The 26,394-nt window shown below is 51.9% G+C and overlaps 1 protein-coding gene across 1 annotated transcript; it reads left to right on the top strand.

The window, feature by feature from the left end:
• Positions 1–517: 517 nt before the first annotated feature.
• Positions 518–23,734, top strand: LOC139244988 (zinc finger FYVE domain-containing protein 1-like; the record flags this gene model as incomplete). The annotated part of the gene is made up of 7 exons (XM_070871084.1): positions 518–794; positions 7,020–7,524; positions 14,246–14,463; positions 15,694–15,800; positions 17,907–18,015; positions 18,671–18,768; positions 23,617–23,734. Coding segments are annotated over exons 1-7 (1,272 nt in total), but the record flags the coding sequence as incomplete, so codon positions are not given.
• Positions 23,735–26,394: the final 2,660 nt, after the last annotated feature.

Raw genomic sequence — 26,394 nt, 5'->3', positions numbered from 1 at the left:
CCTTGGGACGTTTCACTACGTTAAAGGCGCTATATAAATACAATTTGTTGTTGCCAATGCAAGAAAAATATAATTTATCTCATAGCTGTTTGTGGGATCTTACAGTGCAAAAATGGATTTCATTTATTATTATAACAGTGGCTTCCAAAGTACTGTACTTTAAGCGACTTCCTGGGGTTGTGAAAGGCGCTCTATAAACGCAAGTTAAAAAAAATAGGCCCTTATTTTAGACTTAAAAAATCTACAAATGATTTATATATAAGAGTCCACGCTCACACTCGTGGGCTTACAAAGGTCACACTCTGTGTAAATGCAGACTTGTCGCCTGACTCTGCATTTACATAGAGTGGGACTTTCCTAGCCGGGTGTAATCAAGCGTTTGAACCCTGAGGGCTTCCTGGGGATAAAATAGAACCGGCAGCGGTGTCGACTGTCAGATGACAGGGCTGGGACAGTCTGATTTGCTGGCGATTGCCTCTCTCTCTCTCTCTCTCTCTCTCTCTCTCATTTATGCCTGGTCCAGTATTGGAGGGTTGAAAGTGAAGGCCTTTGTAACCCAACAGCTCCGGAGAGAGAGGAAGCCAAAGAGGCTGAAGATGATTTGAGAAGGCGTTTGTGAGTCTCCTCCTCCACACCCTCCCCCCGCAAAAAAAAACAACCAAAAATAATACACTGGGATGAAAAAGAAAATGTCTTCGTCACTGTTACAAGAAATGGGAGAGCTGAAGATTAGCACCGAGAGGGGGAAAGGCGCCGCCAGTTTTCTATTGGTGGACGAGAATGAAATATTGCAGGTAAATTACAAAGGATCAGAGAGAGAGAGAGAGTGAAATTGACCAGGGTGGTTGCTTTCACCGCCACTTGGCTTGAAATCGACATGGCTCCCTCCTCCTCTCCCCTTGTTGATCAAAAGGGGGAAAAACGTGTGAAATACAAAACGAAAGCTCCAAAATGTCATTTTTGCGAAGGTTGCGGAAATGTAGCGAGCGGCGTGACAATTAATTGACAGCGATACTTTGTCGCCGAGGGGTTTGGCTACATTGAGCGAGCAAAGCGGATCCCATTGCTTTATATACACACACACACACACACACACAAATTGCGACAGCTCTGCATTCCTGCTGCTACGGCCGGTGCTTTGTGGAAGAGAATTTTCAGTGGACTGGTCTTTTCTGAACTCATCGTGACCCCCCTGTGCGCCAGCCGGAGACACTTGAGTCAGAAGGTTGTAGGATCAATTTTGTGTTGAAGTGGGGGACTTGAGCACAGAACAATCCAGGCTGGCACTCCCAGTCCCTGTGACTGGATCGACTAGGCTTGTATTCACTGGGAATTTAGAAGATTGAGAGGGGATCTCAAGTAAAATTCTGACGGGATTGGACAGCTTTAGATGCAGGAAGAATGTTCCCGATGTTGGGGAAGTCCAGAACCAGGGGTCACAGTCTAAGGATAAAGGGGTAAGCCATTTAGGACCGAGATGAGGAGAAACTTCTTCACTCAGAGAGTTGTGAACCTGTGGAATTCTCTACCACAGAAAGTTGTTGAGGCCAGTTTGTTGGATATATTCAAAAGAGAGTTAGATGTGGCCCTTATGGCTAAAGGGATCAAGGGGTATGGAGCGAAAGCAGGACTGGGTTACTGAGGTTGCAGGATCAGCCATGATCAAATTGAATGGGGGTGCAGGCTCGAAGGGCCGAATGGCCCACTCCTGCACCTAGTTTCTATGTTTATCCACACTGACTAATCATTTGCGAAGCAGCCCTAAACTATTTCTCTTGTGGTGGGGGAAGGCGGCTGAGGGGTGACCTAATAGATGTCTTTAAAATGATGACAGGTTTTGAGGAAGTGGATACAGAGAAAATGTTTCCACTTGTGGGGAAGAGCATAACTAGAGGCCATCAATATAAGATAGTCACCAAGAAATCCAACCGGGAATTCAGGAGAAACTTCTTTACCCAAAGAGCGGTGAGAATGTGGAACTTGCTGCCACAGGGAGTGGTTGAGGTGAATAGTATCGATGTATTTAAGGGGAGGCTGTACAAGCATATGGGGGAGAAGGGAATAGAGGGTTGTGCTGATAGAGTTAGATGAGGAAAGACGGTAGGAGGCTTGAGTGGAGCATAAACGCCGGCATGGACTGGTTGGGACGAATGGCCTGTTTCTGTGCCGTATATCCGATATAATCCATCTGCAGAAGCCGTGGAAAATTGAGTCCGATGGTTGTGGGTTGAAGTCCCATTCCAGAGACTTGAGCACAAAAATCTAGACTGACAGTCCAGTGCAGTGCTGAGGGAGTTGACTTAAAAGATCCCAGGGCACTATTTCGAAGAAGAGCAGGGGAGTTCTCCCCGGTGTCCTGGGGCCAATATTTATCCCTCAATCAACATCACTAAAACAGATGATCTGGGTCATTGTCACATTGCTGTTTGTGGGAGCTTGCTGTGTGCAAATTGGCATTTTCTACCTTACAACAGTGACTACACTTCAGAAAGTACTTCATTGGCTGTAAAGTGCTTTGGGACGTAGAGTGGTCATGAAAGGCGCTATAGAAATGCAAGTCTTATTTTAAAATGTCTGTTGAGCATTGTACATTAATTACTCGGTGTGGGTCACTGGTTTGTCCAAGAGGGGGATAAATGGGGTAACTGGTCAGTTGCCAGCTAACTCTTAGAATGTGTAATTACGATAAAATTAAATGCCTTGTAAAAATGCAGGGGTTAATCATTAGCAGCCTCTGCATATTTGCTCAAAGTGTCAGCTGTGGCTAAATGGGTTAACACTCTCTCCTCTGAGTCACAGGTTGTGGGTTCGAGTCCGACTCCGAAGTAACCTCGGCTGACTTTAGTTCGGCTCCGAGGGAGTGTGACACTGTCAGCGATGCTGCCTTTCAGCTGAGACATTGAACTGAGGCTGGCTACCTTTTCGGGTGGATCTAGAAGATCCCGCGGTAATATCCATGGAAGAGCAGGGGAGCTCTCCCAGTGTCCTGCCTTGATCTGGGTCATTATCACGTTGCTGTTTGTGGGAGCTTGCTGTGCGCACTTTGTCTGCCGTGTTTCCCAGTGACTGCACTCCAAAAGTACTTCGTTGGCTGTAAAGCGCTTTGAGACATCCGGGTAGTCATGAAAGGTGCTATATAAATGCAAATCTTTCTTTTCTTCATACTTGCCTACAGAATTAATGTACAACACACAAATCTCAGCTTAAACGATGGCAGTTAACTTTGTTTCTTTGAAAAATGCTCACAATTCCAAGGAACAGTGCACAACCATTTACACAGGTCGAAGATTGTCTTAAAAGTTCAAAGTTTTCACCGGTACTGCGTGAGTACCACCAGGAAAGGGTTGTCCATCGGCTGTAAAGTTACTGCACTTCGAAAAGTAATTAATTGTCTAAAGCATTCTGTTCTTGACCCAATCTGACCTGACCTGACCCTGGTTGGATTTGCTTCAGGTCATTGGTTTTACCCCAAATATGTCCCATTTATGAGGAAAGGTTGAGCCTGTACTCATGGAGTTTAGAAGAATGTGGTGTGATCTTATTGAAATGTATAAGATTTTGAGGGGGCTTGACAGGGTAGATGCAGAGAGGATGTTTCCCCTGGTGGGGGAATCTAGAACTTAGGGGGCATGGATTTATGAAAGGGAAATCATGCTTGACGAATCTTCTGGAATTTTTTAAGGATGTAACTAGCAGAGTGGACAAGGGAGAACCAGTGGAAGTGGTGTATTTGAACTTTCAAAAGGCTTTTGACAAGGTCCCGCACAAGAGATTGGTGTGCAAAATCAAAGCACATGGTATTGGGGGTAATATCCTGAAGTGGATAGGGAACTGGTTGGCAGACAGGAAGCAGAGAGTCGGGATAAACGGGTCCTTTTCAGAATGGCAGACAGTGACTAGTGGAGTGCCGCAGGGCTCAGTGCTGGGACCCCAGCTCTTTACAATGTACATTAATGATTTAGATGAAGGAATTGAGTGTAATATCTCCAAGTTTGCGGATGACACTAAACTGGGTGGCGGTGTGAGCTGTGAGGGGGAAGCTAAGAGGCTGCAGGGTGACTTGGACAGGTTAGGTGAGTGGGCAAATGCATGGCAGATGCTGTATAATGTGGATAAATGTGAGGTTATCCATTTTGGGGGCAAAAACACGAAGGCAGAATATTATCTGAATGGCGGCAGATTAGGAAAAGGGGAGGTGCAACGAGACCTGGGTGTCATGGTACATCAGTTACTGAAAGTGGGCACGCAGGTACAGCAGACGGTGAAGAAGGCAAATGGTATGTTGGCCTTCATAGCTAGGGGATTTGAATATAGAAGCAGGGAGGTCTTAATGCAGCTGTACAGGGCCTTAGTGAGGCCTCACCTGGAATATTGTGTTCAGTTTTGGTCTCCTAGTCTGAGGAAGGACGTTCTTGCTATTGAGGGAGTGCAGCGAAGGTTCACCAGACTGATTCCAGGGATGGCTGGGCTGTCATATGAGGAGAGACTGGATCAACTGGGCCTTTATTCACTGGAGTTTAGAAGGATGAGAGGGGATCTCATAGAAACGTATAAGATTCTGACGGGACTGGACAGCATAGATGCGGGAAGAATGTTCCCGATGTTGGGGAAGTCCAGAACCAGGGGACATAGTCTTAGGATAAGGGGTAGGCCATTTAGGACTGAGATGAGGAGAAACTTCTTCACTCAGAGAGTTGTTGACCTGTGGAATTCCCTGCCGCAGAGAGTTGTTGATGCCAGTTCACTGGATATACTCAACAGGGAGTTAGCTATGGCCCTTACGGTTAAGGGGATCAAGGGGTATGGAGAGAAAGCAGGAATGGGGTACTGAAGTTGCATGATCAGCCATGATCTTATTGAATGGCGGTGCAGGCTCGAAGGGCCGAATGGCCTACTCCTGCACTTATTTTCTACAGGTGACCAAAAGCTGGGTCAAAGAGGTGGGTTTTAAGGAACATCTTGAAGGAGGAAAGAGAGGTGGAGAGGTTTAGGAAGGGAGTTCCAGAGCTTGGGGCCCAGGCAACAGAAGGCACGCCACCGATGGCTGAGCGATTATAATCAGGGATGCTCAGGAGGGCAGAATTGAAGGAACGCAGACATCTCGGGGGTTTGTGGGGCTGGAGGGGGTTACAGAGATAGGGAGGGGCGAGGGCCATGGAGGGATTTGTAAACAAGGATGGGAATTTTGAAATTGAGGCGTTGCTTAACCGGGAACCAATGTAGATCAGTGAGCACAGGGGGTGATGGGTGAGTGGGACTCGGTGCGAGTTAGGACACGGGGCAGCGAGCACAGGGGGTGATGGGTGAGCGGGACTCGGTGCGAGTTAGGACACGGGGCAGCGAGCACGGGGTGATGGGTGAGCGGGACTCGGTGCGAGTTAGGACACGGGGCAGCGAGCACAGGGGGTGATGGGTGAGCGGGACTCGGTGCGAGTTAGGACATGGGGCAGCGAGCACAAGGGGTGATGGGTGAGCGGGACTCGGTGCAAGTTAGGACACGGGGCAGCGAGCACAGGGGGTGATGGGTGAGCGGGTCTCGGTGCGAGTTAGGACACGGGGCAGCCGAGTTTTGGATAAGCTCTAGTTTACGTAGGGTAGAATGTGGGAGGCCAGCCAGGAGTGCGTTGGAATAGTCAAGTCTATTGTGGGGGGGAGAGGGGGGCACGGTGGGGATTTTTGCTCCGGTTGCCCGCCTCTGTTCCGCGCCTATGTCTGTGCCCGGGTGCCGCTGTTGAGGGAGCAGTTGGTGCCCACCGGAGACCTCCCGCGACCAGAAGGGGGTGGAGTGTGTAGTCGATAACCGGAACAAAATTATAATTTCGAAAAGTTTTAAAAAAATATCAGTATTCGTAATTCATTGTTTATGCTCCTTTCAAAAAGGGGGTAATTATGGTTTAAGTGTTTCCGTGTAAGGATTAATTGTCCTCATTGATGCTAACCACGCCCTCGCTGATTACAGGCTCATTGACGAATTGTTGGGAGGTGCGGCGATCTCCTTTGGGAGCCTTTACGTCTAGTTCTTTGGTTGAAACCAAGTGCCATGGATCAGGACAGCACCACGGGGGAATATATTCATGCACCAAAGCGCTTTACAGCCAATGAGTTGTTGTAATGTGGGAAACGCGGCAGCTCAATTTGCGCACAGCAAGCTCCCGCACACAGCAATGTGATAATGACCCAGATAACCTTTTTTTTTAAAAGTGAGGTTGGTTTAAAAACATCGATACTGGCCCACAATACCGGGGAGAACTCCCCTGCTCCTCTTTGAAATAGTGGGCGTGGGATCTTTTACGCCCACCCGAGAGAGCAGATGGGGCCTCGGTTTAAGGTCTCATCCGGAAGACGGCCCCTCCGACAGTGCGGCGCTCCCTCAGCACTGCCCCTCCGACAGTGCGGCGCTCCCTCAGCACTGCCCCTCCGACAGTGCGGCGCTCCCTCAGCACTGCCCCTCCGACAGTGCGGCGCTCCCTCAGCACTGCCCCTCCGACAGTGCGGCGCTCCCTCAGCACTGCCCCTCCGACAGTGCGGCGCTCCCTCAGCACTGCCCCTCCGACAGTGCGGCGCTCCCTCAGCACTGCCCCTCCGACAGTGCGGCGCTCCCTCAGCACTGCCCCTCCGACAGTGCGGCGCTCCCTCAGCACCGCACCGAGATCCTGTCTGTTCTCTCGGGTGGATGTAAAAGATCCCATGGCACTATTTTGAAGAAGAGCAGGTGAGTTCTCCCCGGTATCCTGGGGCCAATATTTATCCCTCAATTAACATAACAGAAACAGATGATCTGGGTCATTATCACATTGCTGTGTGTGGGAGCTTGCTGTGCGCAAATTGGCTGCCGCGTTTTCCACATTACAACAGTGACTACACTCCAAAACTACTTCATTGGCTGTAAAGCGCTTTGGGACGTCCGGTGCTCGTGAGGGGTGCTATATAAATGCAAGTCTTGCTGTCCCACCGAGCTTTGTCTCGTCGGCAAATGTGGATACATTACTCTCGGTTAACGAGCTTTCTTGTCCCCCAAGGTGGCGGACGAGGAAAGTTTTGTGGAGCGGCTGGGGACGTCCGGCGAGGAGGCCGTCAAAGTTCTCTCCATCTTCGGCAACACCGGGGACGGGAAGTCCCACACCCTGAACTCTGCACTCTTCCAGGGCCGGGAGGTGTTTGGCACGTCTGAGACGCAGGACTCTTGCACGGTGGGGGTGTGGGCGGCCTACGACCCTGCGTTGGGCCTCATCGTGCTGGACACCGAGGGCCTGCTGGGGGCCACGGCCAAGCAGAACCAGCGGCTGCGGCTACTGCTCAAGGTTTTGGCCGTGTCCGACATCGTCGTCTACCGCACTCGGGCCGAGCGGCTGCACAATGACCTCTTCCACTTCCTGGGCCACGCCTCCCAGGCTTACCTCCGGCACTTTGCCGGCGAGCTGCGGGCCATGTCCGACCGGTGCGGCCTCGAGGTGCCGCTCTCCAGCCTTGGTCCGGCTGTCATCGTCTTCCACGAGACCTCCAACACCAAGCTCCTGGGCAGCGGTGAGTGCTGGGCCGGGCCAATGGGAGCGGCGTTTTGTGTGTGGGGTCGGGGGTCACTGGACGAGACGCTGAACTTTCACCTGTGTGTGTGTGTGTTTGTGTGTGTGGGAGGCCTCCAATCTTACCCGGGCTGGGGTCGGAGGTCACTGGGTGAGACACTGAAACATGGAAAATAGGAGCAGGAGTCGGCTATTCGGCCCCTCGAGTCTGCACCGCCATTCAATGTGATCATGGCTGATCCTCTATCTCAACACCATATTCCCGCTTTTTCCCCATACACCTTGATGTCTTTTGTGTCTAGAAATCTCTCTATCTCCCTCTTAAATATATTCAGAGACTTGGCCTCCACAGCCTTCTGTGGTAGAGAATTCCACAGGTTCACCACCCTCTGAGTGAAAACATTTCTCCTCATCTCGGTCCTAAATTTCCTACCCCGTATCCTGAGACTGTGACCCCTTGTTCTAGACTTCCCAGCCCCGGGGAAACATCCTCCCCGCATCCAGTCTGTCCAACCCCGTCAGACTTTTATACGTTTCAATGAGATCCCCTCTCATTCTTCTAAACTCTGAACTTTCACCTCTGTGTCTGAGAAGCCTCCAATCTAACCCGAGGTGGTGGGGGGGTCTCTACTATATGTATTCGTGTGGCTCAATGGGCAGCTCTCTCGCCATTGGCCAATTGAGAAGATTGACTGATTATCAACTTCAGTCATACATCCATTTTCCCCCCCTCCCCACTCCCACTTCCAATGTTTGGCTTATTAATGATAAAAATGTGTCATCCCGTGGCTCAGTGGGCAGCACCCTCTCCTCTTAGCCAGAAGGTTGTGGGTTCGATTCCCACTCCAGAGACTCCAGCACAAAAATCTAGGCTGCCCTCTCGGGTGGACGTAAAAGATCCCACGGCCACTATTTCGAAGAAGAGCAGGGGAGTTCTCCCCGGTGTCCTGGGGCCAATATTTGTCCCTCAACCAACATTAACAAAAACAAATTATCTGGGTCATTATCACATTGCTGTTTGTGGGAGCTTGCTGTGCGCAAATTGGCTGCCGCATTTCCCACATTACAGCAGTGAGCACACTTCAAGAAGTACTTCATTGGCTGTAAAGCTGCAAATCCGGTGGTTGTGGAAGGCGCTATATAAATGCAAGTCTGTCTGTCTTTATCTTCAAACCCAAATATCCCAGTCGGTTAGAGCCAAGTGATGCTAAATGGCCCCTAGTTTGGTACGAATGTCCCGAGGCTGATGGTTGACTCTCTCCAGCAGAGGGGCGCTGGGCCCTGGAACACCGTGGGCGAAGGTGTGGTGAATGAGGGTACGGGGCCCAGGAGAGGCGAGGGGCCCAGGGGCAGCAAGGGCCCAGCCCACACACTGCGATATGTGCGCGCACTAGGTCCGTGCAGCAGAGCAGGTCTCCAGTCGTCCTGGTTCAACCCTTGCCACTGGACCAAGACATAGAAACATAGAAAATAGGTGCAGGAGTAGGCCATTCGGCCCTTCTAGCCTGCACCGCCATTCAATGAGTTCATGGCTGAACATTCAACTTCAGTACCCCATTCCTGCTTTCTCGCCATACCCCTTGATCCCCCTAGCAGTAAGGACCTCATCTAACTCCTTTTTGAATATATTTAGTGAATTGGCCTCAACAACTTTCTGTGGTAGAGAATTCCACAGGTTCACCACTCTCTGGGTGAAGAAGTTCCTCCGCATCTCGGTCCTAAATGGCTTACCCCTTATCCTTAGACTGTGACCCCTGGTTCTGGACTTCCCCAACATTGGGAACATTCTTCCTGCATCTAACCTGTCTAACCCCGTCAGAATTTTATATGTTTCTATGAGGTCCCCTCTCATTCTTCTGAACTCCAGTGAATACAAGCCCAGTTGTTCCAGTCTTTCTTGATAGGTCAGTCCCGCCATCCCGGGAATCAGTCTGGTGAACCTTCGCTGCACTCCCTCAATAGCAAGAATGTCCTTCCTCAGGTTAGGAGACCAAAACTGTACACAATACTCCAGGTGTGGCCTCACCAATGCCCTGTACAACTGTAGCAACACCTCCCTGCCCCTGTACTCAAATCCCCTTGCTATGAAGGCCAACATGCCATTTGCTTTCTTAACCGCCTGCTGCACCTGCATGCCAACCTTCAATGACTGATGTACCATGACACCCAGGTCTCTTTGCACCTCCCCTTTTCCTAATCTGTCACCATTCAGATAATAGTCTGTCTCTCTGTTTTTACCACCAAAGTGGATAACCTCACATTTATCCACATTATACTTCATCTGCCATGCATTTGCCCACTCACCTAACCTATCCAAGTCGCTCTGCAGCCTCACAGCATCCTCCTCGCAGCTCACAGTGCCACCCAACTTAGTGTCATCCGCAAATTTGGAGATACTACATTTAATCCCCTCATCTAAATCATTAATGTACAGTGTAAACAGCTGGGGCCCCAGCACAGAACCTTGCGGTACCCCACTAGTCACTGCCTGCCATTCTGAAAAGTACCCATTTACTCCTACTCTTTGCTTCCTGTCTGACAACCAGTTCTCAATCCATGTCAGTACACTACCCCCAATCCCATGTGCTCTAACTTTGCACATCAATCTCTTGTGTGGGACCTTGTCGAACGCCTTCTGAAAGTCCAAATATACCACATCAACTGGTTCTCCCTTATCCACTCTACTGGAAACATCCTCAAAAAATTCCAGAAGATTTGTCAAGCATGATTTCCCTATCACAAATCCATGCTGACTTGGATCTATCATGTCACCTCTTTCCAAATGCACTGCTATGACATCCTTAATAATTGATTCCATCATTTTACCCACTACTGAGGTCAGGCTGACCGGTCTATAATTCCCTGTTTTCTCTCTCCCTCCTTTTTTAAAAAGTGGGGTTACATTGGCTACCCTCCACTCCATAGGAACTGATCCAGAGTCAATGGAATGTTGGAAAATGACTGTCAACGCATCCACTATTTCCAAGGCCACCTCCTTAAGTACTCTGGGATGCAGTCCATCAGGCCCTGGGGATTTATCGGCCTTCAATCCCATCAATTTCCCCAACACAATTTCCCGGCTAATAAGGATTTCCCTCAGTTCCTCCTCCTTACTAGACCCCCCGACCCCTTTTATAACCGGAAGGTTGTTCGTGTCCTCCTTCGTGAATACCGAACCAAAGTACTTGTTCAATTGGTCCGCCATTTCTTTGTTCCCCGTTATGACTTCCCCTGATTCTGACTGCAGGGGACCTACGTTTGTCTTTACTAACCTTTTTCTCTTTACATATCTATAGAAACTTTTGCAATCCGTCTTAATGTTCCCTGCAAGTTTCTTCTCATACTCCATTTTCCCTGCCCTAATCAAACCCTTTGTCCTCCTCTGCTGAGTTCTAAATTTCTCCCAGTCCCCAGGTTCGCTGCTATTTCTGGCCAATTTGTATGCCACTTCCTTGGCTTTAATACTATCCCTGATTTCCCTTGATAGCCACGGTTGAGCCACCTTCCCTTTTTTATTTCTATGCCAGACAGGAATGTACAATTGTTGTAGTTCATCCATGCGGTCTCTAAATGTCTGCCATTGCCCATCCACAGTCAACCCCTTAAGTATCATTCGCCAATCCATCTCAGCCAATTCACGCCTCATACCTTCAAAGTTAGCCTTCTTTAAGTTCTGGACCATGGTCTCTGAATTAACTGTTTCATTCTCCATCCTAATGCAGAATTCCACCATATTATGGTCACTCTTCCCCAAGGGGCCTCGCACAACGAGATTGCTAATTAATCCTTTCTCATTACATAACACCCAGTCTAAGATGGCCTCCCCCCTAGTTGGTTCCTCGACATATTGGTCTAAAAAACCATCCCTTATGCACTCCAGAAAATCCTCCTCCACCGTATTGCTTCCAGTTTGGTTAGCCCAATCTATGTGCATATTAAAGTCACCCATTATAACTGCTGCACCTTTATTGCACGCACCCCTAATTTCCTGTTTGATGCCCTCCCCAACATCACTACTACTGTTTGGAGGTCTGTACACAACTCCCACTAACGTTTTTTGCCCTTTGGTGTTCTGCAGCTCTACCCATATAGATTCCACATCATCCAAGCTAATGTCCTTCCTAACTATTGCCTTAATCTCCTCCTTAACCAGCAATGCCACCCCACCTCGCTCTGTCAAGCCCCGTGTGGTGGCTGGTGTGCAGCGGTCACCCCACGTTAAAATAATCCACCCACAGGCATCTTCCACCCCCTCAACTGGAGTTCAGGACCTGGAACATCGGGTCCTTCATTGAAACATCTGTGAACTCGTGTGGAAGCAAGTCATCCTCGTTCGAGGGACCGCCTATGATGAGTGGAGAGGGAGCTCTACTGTGCCTCTACCTCACACTGTACCTCGGAGAGGTGGAAACTGGGAACCATGCACTTCCTGGTTTCCCCCCCCCCACCCAATCCCTGCCCACCCAACCCTCGATTTCCAGTCCTATTCGCGCTTGTAATACCGCTATGCTGCCATACTCTGGGTACACAGGTAGCACCGCGGTTATGTCACTGGACTTGTAAACCAGAGGTCTAAGCTAATGATCCAGAGACCAGAGTTCAAATCCCACCACGGCCGCTGGGGAATTTAAATTCGATTTAAATAAATCTGGATTCAAAAAACTAGTATCAATAATGGCGACCATGAAACAATCAGATTGTTGTAAAAACTCATCTGATTCACGAATGTCCTTTTTGAGGGAAGGAAATCTGCCGCCCTTACCCGGTCTGGCCGATATGTGACTCCAGACCCACAGCAATGTGGTTGACCATTAACTACCCTCTGAAATGCCCCAGCGAGACACTCCGGTGTACAAGGCACCTCACCACCACCTCCACCACCAATTCGGGATGGCCAATAAATGCTGGACCTTGCTGGCGACGCCCACATCCTGTGAACGAATAAATTTAAAAAAAAGACGCCCCTTTAAAACCTCCCTCTTTGACCAAGCTTTTGGTCACCTGTCCCTAATATCTCCTTCTGTGGCTTGGTGTCAAATTCTGTTTGACAATCGCTCCTGTGAAGCACCTTGGGACATTTTATTACGTTAAAGGCGCTATATAAATTCAAGTTGCGTGGCAATGAGGCCCCGGCTGTTAAGTTCCTCGTCCCAGGCCTCTCGGGTTTGCCGGCTGTTTCGGGGCTCGGACACTCCCCCCTACCCAACCCCCCCCCCCCCCTCCTTCGCCCTCCCTAAAGTGGAGCACGCTGAGGCTCCGCAACACGAAGCCCTCGGAGACGAATAGCTCGGGCCCTTGGTTACACCTGACCCGGGGAAGCTGGATTCCCAAAACAACACCGCAGACATCCCCCAAATCGATGAGCTCCAAACTCGTCTCCTCCCAAAACGAATGGGAGTCTTACTCTGCCTTGGATCTAGAGCTCCTTCCGAGTTGGGATGGGATGGGGAGGGGAGGCGGGAGGGGGTGGGGAGTTGGTTCCGATTCTGATTCGGATTGACCCCTGTCTGGTGAGTTAAGGGCGTTGGGGGAGGGGAGGGGTCAGGTGGTCTGGGCCATTCGTCCGGTCGGACATGGTCCAAAACAGACCAGGCCACCGCTGAAATAAAAAACAGAGACAGCTGGAAACACTCAGCAGGTCGGGCAGCATCTGTGGAGAGAGAGGACAGAGTTAACCTTTCGGGTCAGTGACCTTTCGTTTAGAACTGGAGAAAGTTAAGAGATGCAACAAGTTTTTAAAGCAAGTGTCTGGGGAGGAGAGAACAAAAGGGAAGGTCTGTGAGCAGGTGGAAGGAAGAGAAAGACTTGCATTTATATAACGCCTTTCACGACCACCGGATGCCTCAAAGCACTTTACGGCCAATGAAGTACTTTTGGGAGTGTAGTCACTGTGGGGAAACAAGAGAATTGAAGGGGAGATTAAGAGACAAAGGGGATGATGGAGCGAGGCAGAAGGGGACGGTAATGGGACAAGTTAAGAAACAAAAGATGTGTCTAGCTAGGGTGTGAGTGGGAATGGCAGAATCATCGACAGCTGCCCTCTGGGGAAAAATGGGGGCAGAGGTTGTGGTCTGAAATTGTTGAACTCGATGTTGAGTCCAGGAGGCTGTAAAGTGCCGAATCGAAAGATGAGGTGCTGTTCCTCGAGCTTGCGTTGAGCTTCGTTGGAACAGTGTAGGAGGCCGAGTTATGGCTGGTCTGCTTTGGTGACTGCGGCCAGCGCGATAATCTTCACTTTGCTGAAGTCACCCAGATTTCCCTTGTCACTCTTACTATGACGGCCTCTCCCTGTGAGGTCACCCGGGCGGGATTTCAAAGTCAGAACAATTTTCTATATATATATTTTTTTGTTAAACGTTTCCGGTTTGCTCCCCGAAGGTGTTGAGTTGTGGGAGCAACTGCTGACCCACTACCCCATTGCTCCTGTGTTCCCCGGGGACAATGAGCGTTGGCAGGCAATTCGACTGCAGAAGGCCTCGCGGCCGTCTCCGATCCGGTCTGCGCCCGAGCCAGTTCATTGGGTGGCGATCAGGCAAAGGAGGTTATTTGGCCTTCCCCTTTCCCTCTCGCCCCCCCCCCCCCGGGGCAATGAGGTTCCCCCTCTTCTCTCCCCCGCCCCCCCCCCCCCCCCCCCCCCCCCGCCTCAGCACCCTCCCATCCCTCCCCATGAGATGTGCAGCGTCGCCTCGACAAAGAGCTCAACGGCTGTCCTGACTTCCTAGACTCCGGGACTCCCGGCAGCGCGGAGCAGTTGCTGCAGAAGAGGTTCCACGAGCTCGGGCTGAGCACGGAGGCGTTCAACTCGGTCGAGTATGTCGGCACTCGCACCCTCGTCCCGCCCACTGACTTCGCTGGCTTCCTGCAGGCGGCCCACAGGCGGGCGAACAACACCATGACCCGCTCGCGGAGGCCGCCCGCCATCGTGTACAGCGCGCTGAAGGTAACGCAGGGCACGCGGTGGGGGTGGGGGGGGGGGGATTGAAGGGGAGAGATTTGCTGCGCTGAGGGGGGAGTGGGACTGATGGGATCGCTCTACCCAAGAGCCGGCACAGGCACGATGGGCCGAACGGCCCTCTCCCGTTTGTCCGTGTGTTGCTCCGTGTTGACTTTTTTTCTGTCTCCCAACACTGCCGTGCAACGCCTTGTGTGTTTTTTTAGTACGTTAAAGGCGCTATATAAATACAGGTTGTTGTTGTAAAGGTGGCATTCAGAGGAATTGACCTGGGGAGGGTATTTTGGACGGACTCTCGAGACTGAAGAACATGGGTTCAAGTCCCAACTCCAGGGACCTGAGCACACAAATCCAGGCCAACACTCCCAGTGCGGTACTGAGCGAGCGCCGCACTGTCGGAGGGGCAGTACTGAGGGAGCGCCGCACTGTCGGAGGGGCAGTACTGAGGGAGCGCCGCACTGTCGGAGGGGCAGTACTGAGGGAGCGCCGCACTGTCGGAGGGGCAGTACTGAGGGAGCGCCGCACTGTCGGAGGGGCAGTACTGAGGGAGCGCCGCACTGTCGGAGGGGCAGTACTGAGGGAGCGCCGCACTGTCGGAGGGGCAGTACGGAGGGAGCGCCGCACTGTCGGAGGGGCAGTACTGAGGGAGCGCCGCACTGTCGGAGGGGCAGTACTGAGGGAGCGCCGCACTGTCGGAGGGGCAGTACTGAGGGAGCGCCGCACTGTCGGAGGGGCAGTACTGAGGGAGCGCCGCACTGTCGGAGGGGCAGTACTGAGGGAGCGCCGCACTGTCGGAGGGGCAGTACTGAGGGAGCGCCGCACTGTCGGAGGGGCAGTACTGGGGGAGTGCCGCACTGTCACAGATGCCGTCTTTCAGATGAGATGTTAAACCGAGGCCCCGTCTGCTCCCTCAGGTGGATGTAAAAAATCCACTATTTCGAAGAAGAGCAGGGGAGTTCTCCCCAGTGTCCTGGGGCCAATATTTATCCCTCAATCAACATCACTAAAACAGATTATTTGGTTATTATCACATTGCTGTGTGTGGGAGCTTGCTGTGCGCAAATTGGCTGCCAGGTTTCCCACATTACAACAGTGACTGCATGCCAAAAAGTACTTCATTGGCTGTAAAGCTCTTTGGGACGTCCTGAGGTGGTGAAAGGCGCCATGTAAATGCAAGGTCTGTCTGTCCTGAGGCTCCTTGTTCCCTGTGTGTTCCAGGCGCTGAGCGAGAGGTTCAATGGGGAGATCTCCGATGATCGCCTCCCGACCAGCTCCTTTTTTCCTGACGAGTACTTCAGGTGTTCCGACGTCTGCCTCAGCTGTGGGTGAGTGCCGCCCCGCGGGGTGGGAGCGTTACCGCGATCACACCTCCGGTAAACAACCTCCGGCCTTCTCTCTCCCACCCAGACCGCTGTAATGTCTGCCCCTGTGAGCATGCCCACGGGTTTGTAGAGCTGTTACCCAAGCTCCTGATCTTTGGGCACCCTGCGCAGAGGGGTTTCCTATACGGGCTGCTCTTGCACACACTCCACCTTGCCATCCTCGTCTGCCGTCCGGAGGAGGCGGGGGTCCCTAATGGCGTGCACTCTACACGGGAGTCCTCCCTCTATTTATTGGGGACTTGGCCTGGAGGGTGTTCACGGGCTCCCAGGCAATTTCTGCGGGCTGGAGGAGTCGGTGTTCCATGTCTATGTGCAGTGTGCGAGGTTGCAGCCCCTCGTCCAACATCTGAAGGGGCTGCGCCTCAAATTTTGGTTGCACTTCAGTCCCGCGCTCCTGATCTTTGGGCACCCTGTGCGGAGGGGAGCGGGCAGGACGGAGGGCCTCCTCGTAGGACTGTTCCTGGGCCTGGCCAAGGGGGGGCCCATCAGCCGGTCCAGGCAGCGGGCGGTCGAGGGGGTCGTTCAGCCCGACTGCCTGCCTCTCTTCCGCGGTTACATCCGAGCCAGGGGTGTCCCTGGAGATGGAGCATGTGGTGTCCACCGGTACGCTCGCGGCCTTACGCGAGAGGTGGGTGCCGGAGGGACTGGAGTGCATCATCGCCCCCGGCAACCACATTTTAATTTGAATTAAGTTTACTGTCAAAAGTTTAATTTGTTTAATGTGTCGGTTTTAGTGCCCCATTTAATCAGGGGGCCGTTGATTTACGATTTCAACTTAAAATAGTTGTAGAGCTGTTGAGTTGTGAGTGGCTTAGCCAGTCACATGATGTTCACAAGACTCAATAAAACCCCAGCCAATTAGGACTAGCTTATCCACGATGAGGTATGCAGTTGTGAGCCTGGTGGATGAACCAATAATGTGTCGTGCGATTGTTAAACCTTTGCTAATAAACCAACTAGTTCTTAATAGCAATGTGTTGCTATGAATTCTTAAGCAAAGAACCCATGAAGCAAATACATTACAGTTAACTCCCACGCTCCAGTTGTCAGCCACAGCTCTTTAGGGCCAAGCCTTGCGTGCCCCACCAGATCGGGCGAGACAGATCTACATTGTGTACAGTGTCGTTTTCCTTACCCAAGGAAGGATATACTTGCCATAGAGGGAGTGCAACGAAGGTTCACCAGACTGATTCCTGGGATGGAGGGAGTATCCTATGAGGAGAGATTGAGTAGACTAGGCCGATATTCTCTAGAGTTTAGAAGAATGAGAGGTGATCTCATTAGCCGCCCATTATAAACCTCGCTCGGTTTCTGTCACTGACATCAATGGAAATTAAAATCGGGCGGGGTGTATGATTTGATATTTATTTTACACCATCCTCCGAGTTAATATTACCCCGAGGGAGGGAGGAAGTGAGTGGGAGGGAGATGGACGGATGGAGGGAGGGAGTGAGACGGATGGATGGAGGGAGGGGGAGGGAGGGAGACGGACGGAGGGAGGGAGACGGACGGACTGACCGAGGGAGGGAGAGACTGAGCGAGATGGACGGAGGGAGGGAGATGGAGCGAGGGAGACGGACGGACGGAGGGAGATGGAGCGAGGGAGACGGACGGACGGAGGGAAATGGAGCGAGGGAGATGGACGGAGGGAGGGAGATGGAGGGATGGAGGGAGACGGATGGAGGGAGGGAGACGGATGGACTGACTGAGGGAAGGAGAGACTGAGCGAGATGGAGTGAGGGAGACTGACAGAGAGACACAGAGACGGACAGAGGGAAGGAGGGAGTGAATGTGTGAGTGCGTTGGGTAGAGAACGGACTGGGCCCAGTGGGAAGACTCTGCCAGTCCTGCCACAAGCTGGGTGTGTGAATAGTCCAGTGTTGGGGGCAGCGGCTCTGGGCACGGGGAGGTGTTCGGAGGGCGATTGGGGGCAGCACCTTTCTCGGTCACTGCTGCCCCTGCAGACTGAACCGGGAGCAAAGGGACCCCCAATTGTTGGGGCAGATTGGCTGCGGAGCGTAGACCTTGATATCTTCCTGTGTGTTGCAGGGCGCGCTGTAACAACAGCATGAACCACCTGAAGGACAGGGTCCCTCACCTTGCTGTGGGGCGATGTCGCTACACGCACCAATACAACAACAAAGTGCTGATCTGCAGGGTAAGTGCGGCCAGAACTTCCTCGTGTCCCTGCCCTTCGAGGAGAGATTTGATGGAGGTGTTCCAAATCAGGAGGGGCTTTGATTGAGTAGCTCGAGAGAAACTGCTCCCATTGGGCCAGTAACCAGAGGGGGCACATTTACAATAATCGGCAAAAGTCCCAGAGGCAAAAAGATGAGGATAAATCTTTCTTTACGCAGCGAGCTGCCTGAAAGGGCGGCGGGAGATTGATCTATTTACCTACTCTCGCGCTGAACTCCATCAATCACCACAACACCATTCTGCTGCTTGCCGCATGCAACTCAAAATCACGAGGGATCTGGACAGAGTAGATCGAGAGAAACTGTTCCCATTGGTGGGAGGGTGAAGAATCAGATCTGGAATGCACTGCCTGAGAGGGTGGTGGAGGCAGACTCGGGGGGGGGGGGGGGGGGGTTTGTTTGAGGGTGGGGGTAGGGGGTATGGGAGGGTATGGGGTGGGGGTTTGGGGGGTAGGGGGTATGGTGGGGTGGGGGTGGGATGGGGGTGGGGGTATGGGGGGTTATGCGGGGTGGGGGTATGGGGGGTGGGGTGGGGGGTATGGCGGGTGGGGGAGGGGCAGCGATGGGTGCTAAATCCCAGCTGAAAATTCCTCTTCTCTTTGTGCACGGCTCCAGATGTGCTACGAGCGAGGCCTGGAGGTGATCGTGGTCCCCAAAACCTCGGCATCGACAGACAGTCAGTGGTTCGGGCTAGCACAGTACGCCTGGTCTGGGTGAGTGAGATGTGTGTGTTGGCGGGCGGTAACTAGTGAGGTGCTTGGGCCCCAGCTATTCATAATCTACATCAATGATTTGGATGAGCGCGTCAATGTAATATATCCAAGTTTGCTGATGATACACAAGAACATAAGAAATAGGGGCAGGAGTCGGCCATTCGGCCCCTCGAGCCTGCTCCGCCATTCAATAAGATCATGGCTGATCCGATCTTGGCCTCAGCTCCACTTCCCTGCCCGCTCCCCACAACCCTTCACTCCCTTATCGCTCTAAAATCTGTCTATCTCCACCATAAATATATTCAATGACCCAGTCTCCACAGCTCTCTGGGGCAGAGAATTCCACAGATTCACCACGCTCTGGGAGAAGAAATTCCTCCTCACCTCCGTTTTAAATGGCCGGCCCCTTATTCTGAAACTATGCCCCCTAGTTCTAGATTCACCCATGACGGGGAAACATCCTCTCTGCATCCACCCTGTCCAGCCCCCTCAGAATCTTATACCTTTCAATAAGATCACCTCTCATTTGTCTAAACTCCAGTGAGTATAGACTCAACCTTTCTTCATAAGGCAACCCCCTCATTTCAGGGCTAGGAATCCGCGTGGTTACGTCAGTTCAAGAACAACAAGGCATCAGGAACAGATGGAATTCCCGCTGAGATACTAAAGTACGGCAGAGGAGCACTATTGGCACGAATGTATGGCCTCATCTGGAAGGAGGAGAGCATGCCGGGAGATCTCCGAGATGCTGTAGTCGTGGCCATCTTTAAAAAGGGGGCACAAGTCCGACTGTGGCAACTACAGAAGAATCTCCCTGCTGTCGGCCACCGGGAAAGTCATCGCTAGAGTCCTCCTCAACCGTCTTCTCCCTGTGACTGAAGAGCTCCTCCCGGAGTCACAGTGCGGATTCTGTCCACTAAGGGGTACAACGGACATGATCTTCACAGCGCATCAAGAGAAATGCAGGGAACAGCACCAACCCTTGTACATGGCCGCCTTTGACCTCACAAAGGTCTTTGACACTGTCAACTGCGAGGGATTATGGAGCGTCCTCCTCTGTTTCGGCTGCCCCCAAAAGTTTGTCACCATCGTCCGCCTGCTCCATGACGACATGCAGGCCGTGATCCTGACCAATGGATCCACCACAGACCCAATCCACGTCCGGACCGGGGTCAAGCAGGGCTGCGTCATCGCTCCAACCCTCTTCTCCATCTTCCTCGCTGCACTGTTCCATCTCACTCTCAACAAGCTCCCCGCTGGAGCGGAACTAAAGTATAGAACCAACGGGAACCTGTTCAACTTTTGCCGCCTCCAGGCTAGATCCAAAGTCGCCCATCATCGAAATACAGTAGGCGGACGACACATGCGTCTGCGCACATTCAGAGGCTGAACTCCAAGCCGTCGTCAACACCTTCACCGAGGCGTACGAGAGCATGGGCCTTACACTAAACATCCGTAAGACAAAGGCTCTCCACCAACCTGACCCCGCCACACAGCACTGCCCCTCACACCCCACCCCCCTCGGGAGCCGATTATCAACAAGGGCAGACGTCGACGAGGAGGCCCAACACTGCCTCCAGTGCGCCAGCGCAGCCTTCGGTCATCTGAGGAAGAGAGTGTTCGAGGATCTGGCCCTCAAATCTGCCACCAAGCTCATGGTCTACAGGGCTGTAGTGATACCCGCCCTCCTGTATGGCTCAGAGACATGGACCATGTACAGTAGACACCTTAAATCGCTGGAGAAGTACCACCAACGATGTCTCCGCAAGATCCTGCAAATCCCCTGGGAGGACAGACGCACCAACATTAGCGTCCTCGACCAGGCCCAACATCCCCGGCATCGAAGCACTGACCACACTCAACCAGCTCCGCTGGGCGGGCCACATTGTTCACATGCCCCGACACGAGACTCCCAAAGCAAGCGCTCTACTCTGAACCTCCTACACGGCAAGCGAGCCCCAAGGTGGGCAGAGGAAACGTGACAGGGACCACCCTCAAAGCCTCCCTGATAAAGTGCAACATCCCCACCGACACCTGGGAGTCCCTGGCCAAAGACCAGTCCGCCCTGAGTGGAGGAAGTGCATCCGGGAGGGCGCTGAGCACCTCGAGTCTCGTCGCCGAGAGCGTGCAGAAACCAAGCACAGACAGCGGAAGGAGCGTGCGGCAAACCAGTCCCACCCACCCTTCCCTCAACCACTGTCTGTCCCACCTGTGACAGGGACTGTGGTTCTCGTATCGGACTGTTCAGCCACCTGAGAACTCACTTTTAGAGCGGAAGCAAGTCTTCCTCGACTCCGAGGAACTGCCTATGCTGATGAGGTGGGAATGTAAATTATGAGGAGGATGCAAGGAGACTTCAGGGGGAGCATGGTTACAGTAGCACAGTGGTAATGTTACAGGACCAGCGATCCTGAGGCCTGGACTAATAATCCAGAGGCCTGAGTTCAAATCCCACCAAGGCAGCTGGGGAATTTTAAATTAAGTTAATTAAATGAATCTGGAATTTAAAAAGCCAGTGTCAGTAATGGTGACCATGAAACTGCCGGATTGTCATAAAAACCCATCGGGTTCACTAATGCCCTTTAGGGAAGGAAATCTGCCGCCCTTGCCCGGTCTGGCCGATTATGTGACTCCAGACCCACAGCAATGTGGTTGACTCTTAACTGCCCTCTGAAATGGCCCAGCGAGACGCTCTGTTGTATAAGGCGGCTCACCACCACCTTCCCGAGGGCAATTAGGGAGGTGGGTGGGGGGGCCTGACCCATCCACCTCCATGGCACGAACCTGGTATTGCAGTACTTCCAGGAACGGTGCTTGGGCTCTAGGCCTTTTGGCTAAGAGCATTGGCGCAGGGTGATCCTTGATGTGTGCAAGGTGACCTCTGGCGTTTGTGATCTGACAAAGAATTGGAATGATTGGCAACGAATTAAAAAAAAAAAAAAATGGGCAATAAATGGGCAATAAATACTGGTCCTTGTCGGTGAAGCCCACATCCCGTGAATGGGGGGAAAAAAAACGTTCTTCCTGGGGCCAATATTTGTCCCTCAATCAAAGTAACGAAATAACGTTATCTGCGTCATTATCACATTGCTGTTTGTGGGAGCTTGCTGTGCGCGTTTCCCACATTACGACAGCGACTACACTCCAAAAGTACTTCGTTGGCCGCAAAGCGCTTGGGGAAATTGATGGGATTGAAGGCCGATAAATTCCCAGGGCCTGATGGACTGCATCCCAGAGTACTTAAGGAGGTGGCCTTGGAAATAGTGGATGCGTTGACAGTCATTTTCCAACATTCCATTGACTCTGGATCAGTTCCTATGGAGTGGAGGGTAGCCAATGTAACCCCACTTTTTAAAAAAGGAGGGAGAGAGAAAACAGGGAATTATAGACCGGTCAGCCTGACATCGGTAGTGGGTAAAATGATGGAATCAATTATTAAGGATGTCATAGCAGTGCATTTGGAAAGAGGTGACATGATAGGTCCAAGTCAGCATGGATTTGTGAAAGGGAAATCATGCTTGACAAATCTTCTGGAATTTTTTGAGGATGTTTCCAGTAGAGTGGATAAGGGAGAACCAGTTGATGTGGTATATTTGGACTTTCAGAAGGCGTTCGACAAGGTCCCACACAAGAGATTGATGTGCAAAGTTAGAGCACATGGGATTGGGGGTAGTGTACTGACATGGATTGAGAACTGGTTGTCAGACAGGAAGCAAAGAGTAGGAGTAAATGGGTACTTTTCAGAATGGCAGGCAGTGACTAGTGGGGTACCGCAAGGTTCTGTGCTGGGGCCCCAGCTGTTTACACTGTACATTAATGATTTAGATGAGGGGATTAAATGTAGTATCTCCAAATTTGCGGATGACACTAAGTTGGGTGGCAGTGTGAGCTGCGAGGAGGATGCTGTGAGGCTGCAGAGCGACTTGGATAGGTTAGGTGAGTGGGCAAATGCATGGCAGATGAAGTATAATGTGGATAAATGTGAGGTTATCTACTTTGGTGGTAAAAACAGAGAGACAGACTATTATCTGAATGGTGACAGATTAGGAAAAGGGGAGGTGCAAAGAGACCTGGGTGTCATGGTACATCAGTCATTGAAGGTTGGCATGCAGGTGCAGCAGGCGGTTAAGAAAGCAAATGGCATGTTGGCCTTCATAGCAAGGGGATTTGAGTACAGGGGCAGGGAGGTGTTGCTACAGTTGTACAGGGCATTGGTGAGGCCACACCTGGAGTATTGTGTACAGTTTTGGTCTCCTAACCTGAGGAAGGACATTCTTGCTATTGAGGGAGTGCAGCGAAGGTTCACCAGACTGATTCCCGGGATGGCGGGACTGACCTATCAAGAAAGACTGGATCAACTGGGCTTGTATTCACTGGAGTTCAGAAGAATGAGAGGGGACCTCATAGAAACATTTAAAATTCTGACGGGGTTAGACAGGTTAGATGCAGGAAGAATGTTCCCAATGTTGGGGAAGTCCAGAACCAGGGGTCACAGTCTAAGGATAAGGGGTAAGCCATTTAGGACCGAGATGCGGAGGAACTTCTTCACCCAGAGAGTGGTGAACCTGTGGAATTCTCTACCACAGAAAGTTGTTGAGGCCAATTCACTAAATATATTCAAAAAGGAGTTAGATGAGGTCCTTACTGCTAGGGGGATCAAGGGGTATGGCGAGAAAGCAGGAATGGGGTACTGAAGTTGAATGTTCAGCCATGAACTCATTGAATGGCGGTGCAGGCTAGAAGGGCCGAATGGCCTACTCCTGCACCTATTTTCTATGTTTCTATGTTTCTATGAGGCGTCGGGTGGTCGTGAAGGGCGCTGTACAAATGCGAGTCTTTCTTCCTTAGGTATGTGTTGGAATGTCCTAACTGCGGGATAATCTATCGCAGCAGGCAGTACTGGATCGGAAACCAGGATCCGGAGGGGTCAGTGGTGCGCCCGGAAATAAAACACGTGTGGCTTGGGGTGAGTGTTCCGTGCAGTGTCCGAGCCATCAGGCTGATCGCCAATCCGGACATCGTGTTATAAGCTTCTCCCCGTCGACCTCCCGCAAGAGGTCTCGGCGGGCAGGTTGATGTGACCCGGTTTGGGACTCTGGTCCATTGTCGTTCCTCCGAGCTTGGGGCCTCCCCCCCGCTATCCCCAATCTCCAGCAATGATTTTGGACGAGGGGACCGAGTGTAATATATCCAAGTTTGCTGACGATACAAAGCTAGGTGGGAATGCAAGTTGTGAGGAGGGTGCCGGGAGACTTCAAAGGGACATAGCCAGGCTGAGTGAGCGGGCAAGAATGTGACACACGGAATATAACGTGGTTATCCACTTTTGGTAGGAATAACTCCAAAAAAAAAATCATAGTATTTTTTAAATGGTGTGAGATTGGGAAATATTGGTGTTCAGAGAGACCTGGGTGTCCTTGTACACGAATCGCTGAAAGTTAACATGCAGGGTACAGCAAGCAATTAAGAAAGCAAAAGGTACAAGAGGATTTGAGTATAAGAGTAAAGACGTCTTACTGCCATTATACACGGCCCTGGTGAGACCGCACCTGGAGTATTGTGCACAGTTTTGGTCTCCTTACCTAAGGAAGGATATACTTGCCATTGAGGGAGTGCAACGAAGGTTCACCAGACTGATTCCTGGGATGGGGGGATTGCCCTATGAGGAGAGATTGAGTAAACTAGGCCGATATTCTCTAGAGTTTAGAAGAATGGGAGGTGCTCTCATTGAAACATACAAGTTTCTGAGGGGGGGCTTGACAGGGTAGATGCAGGGAGGGTGTTTCCCCCCGGGCTGGGGAGTCTAGAACCAGGGGTCACACAGTCTCAGGATAAGGGGTCGGCCATTTAGGACTGAGATGAGGAGGAATTTCTTCACTCAGAGGGGGGTGAATCTTTGGAACTCTCTGCCCCAGAGGGCTGTGGAGGCTCCGTCGTTGAGTATATTCAAGGCTGGGATCGATAGGTTTTTGGATGTTCAGGGAATCGAGGGATATGGGGATCGGGCGGGAAAGTGGAGTTGAGGTCGAAGATCAGCCATGATCTCATTGAATGGCGGAGCAGGCTCGAGGGGCCGAATGGCCGACTCCTGCTCCTATTTCTTATGATGTTATAGAGAGAAACTGTTCCCATTGGCGGAAGGGTCGAGAACCAGAGGACACAGATTTAAGGCGATTGGCAGAAGAACCAAAGGCGACACGAGGAGAAACGTTTTTACGCAGCGGGTGGCTAGGATCTGGAATGCGCTGCCTGAGAGGGTGGTGGAGGCAGACTCAATCGCGGCTTCCAATATTAAGGGATATGGGGATCGGGCGGGAAAGTGGAGTTGAGGTCGAAGATCAGCCATGATCTTATCGAATGGCGGAGTAGGCTCGAGGGGCCGAATGGCCGACTCCTGCTCCTGTTTCTTACTATCTTTGTGTCTAGTTTGGCCCTCCATTCGATGGCCTCCTGTGAGGCCGAGCTGGGAAATGAGGGGCCTCCTGCAATAGGCCTCGGTGGACAGGTCGATGTGACGTGTCCCCTGGTCTGGGGCTCGAGGCCACAGTTGCTCTCCCCCTCCTGGCACACCGTCCGTGCCGTGTGCGTATCCGGGCGGACGCTGTTCTCCCTGGAGTCCCCGGCAATCGAAGGTTAATCCCCCCCCCGCCCCCAAGGGTTCAGCCGCAAGCCACACCTGTGAGAGAAATCACAGGCGTTTATATTTTAAAAAATTATCTGAAGACCCGAGTTTAAATCCCACCCCGGGCAGCTCGGGGAATTTAAATTCCGTTAATTAAATAAACCTGGAATTTTAAAAAGCTCGGGTCAGTAATGGTGACCATGAAACTACCGGACTGTCGTAAAAACCCATCTGGTTCATTCATGTCCTTTTTAGGGAAGGAAATCTGCCGCCCTTACCCGGTCTGGCCGATGTGTGACTCCAGGCCAACATAAGAAATAGGGGCAGGAGTCGGCCATTCGGCCCCTCGAGCCTGCTCCGCCATTTAATAAGATCGCGGCTGATCCGAGCAACGTGGTTGACTCTTAACTGCCTGCTGAAGAGGTTTATTGAAGAAGGCGGTTCGTCACCGCTGTCTCGAGGGCGATTAATGCTGGTGACGCCCGCAAACCTTTCGTTTATTAGAGATATAAATGTTAACGATGTGTGGTGGGGAGAAGGCTGTTTGGTCACGAAGCTTCCAATTGGTCAGCGATTAGCGCAGGGAGGCGGTGCCAATGAGGATTGGCGTGTCGGACGGCCAATGGCAGGAGTGGGGGGGCGGGGCACTTGGAGGTGGGCGGATCACGTGATGAAAGATGACAAGCCAGAGTTGGCAATTCCTAAAACTGGGACCAGGATGAAACGGCGATGGGTGCCTCCGGGAGCGCGTTCGCTGTTGGTTTTTAAAGAGATTGTGGTCGGCCCGTGTATCTTCCCCCGGTCGTTGTATAAGGCGCGAGTGTTTGCCAGCCAAACGCCCCTATCACTTGGCGGGTGAGCGAGCGAGCGAGACACTCGGCTGTGAACACCACCAGCCCCAGGCCGTCTGTCAGCGGCCAGCTTTCTCTCCGGACGCTGATGGGTTGTGACAGGCTGTGAGCAGCAGAGCGGCGAGCGAGGTGTGAGAATCGCCTGGAACAAGT

Source organism: Pristiophorus japonicus, unplaced genomic scaffold (genome assembly GCF_044704955.1).
Source record: "Pristiophorus japonicus isolate sPriJap1 unplaced genomic scaffold, sPriJap1.hap1 HAP1_SCAFFOLD_2094, whole genome shotgun sequence".
In the NCBI taxonomy this organism is placed as follows: Eukaryota; Metazoa; Chordata; class Chondrichthyes; family Pristiophoridae; genus Pristiophorus; species Pristiophorus japonicus.
Note: the sequence above shows the minus strand (reverse complement) of the source record. Positions and strands in the feature narration are given on the sequence as shown.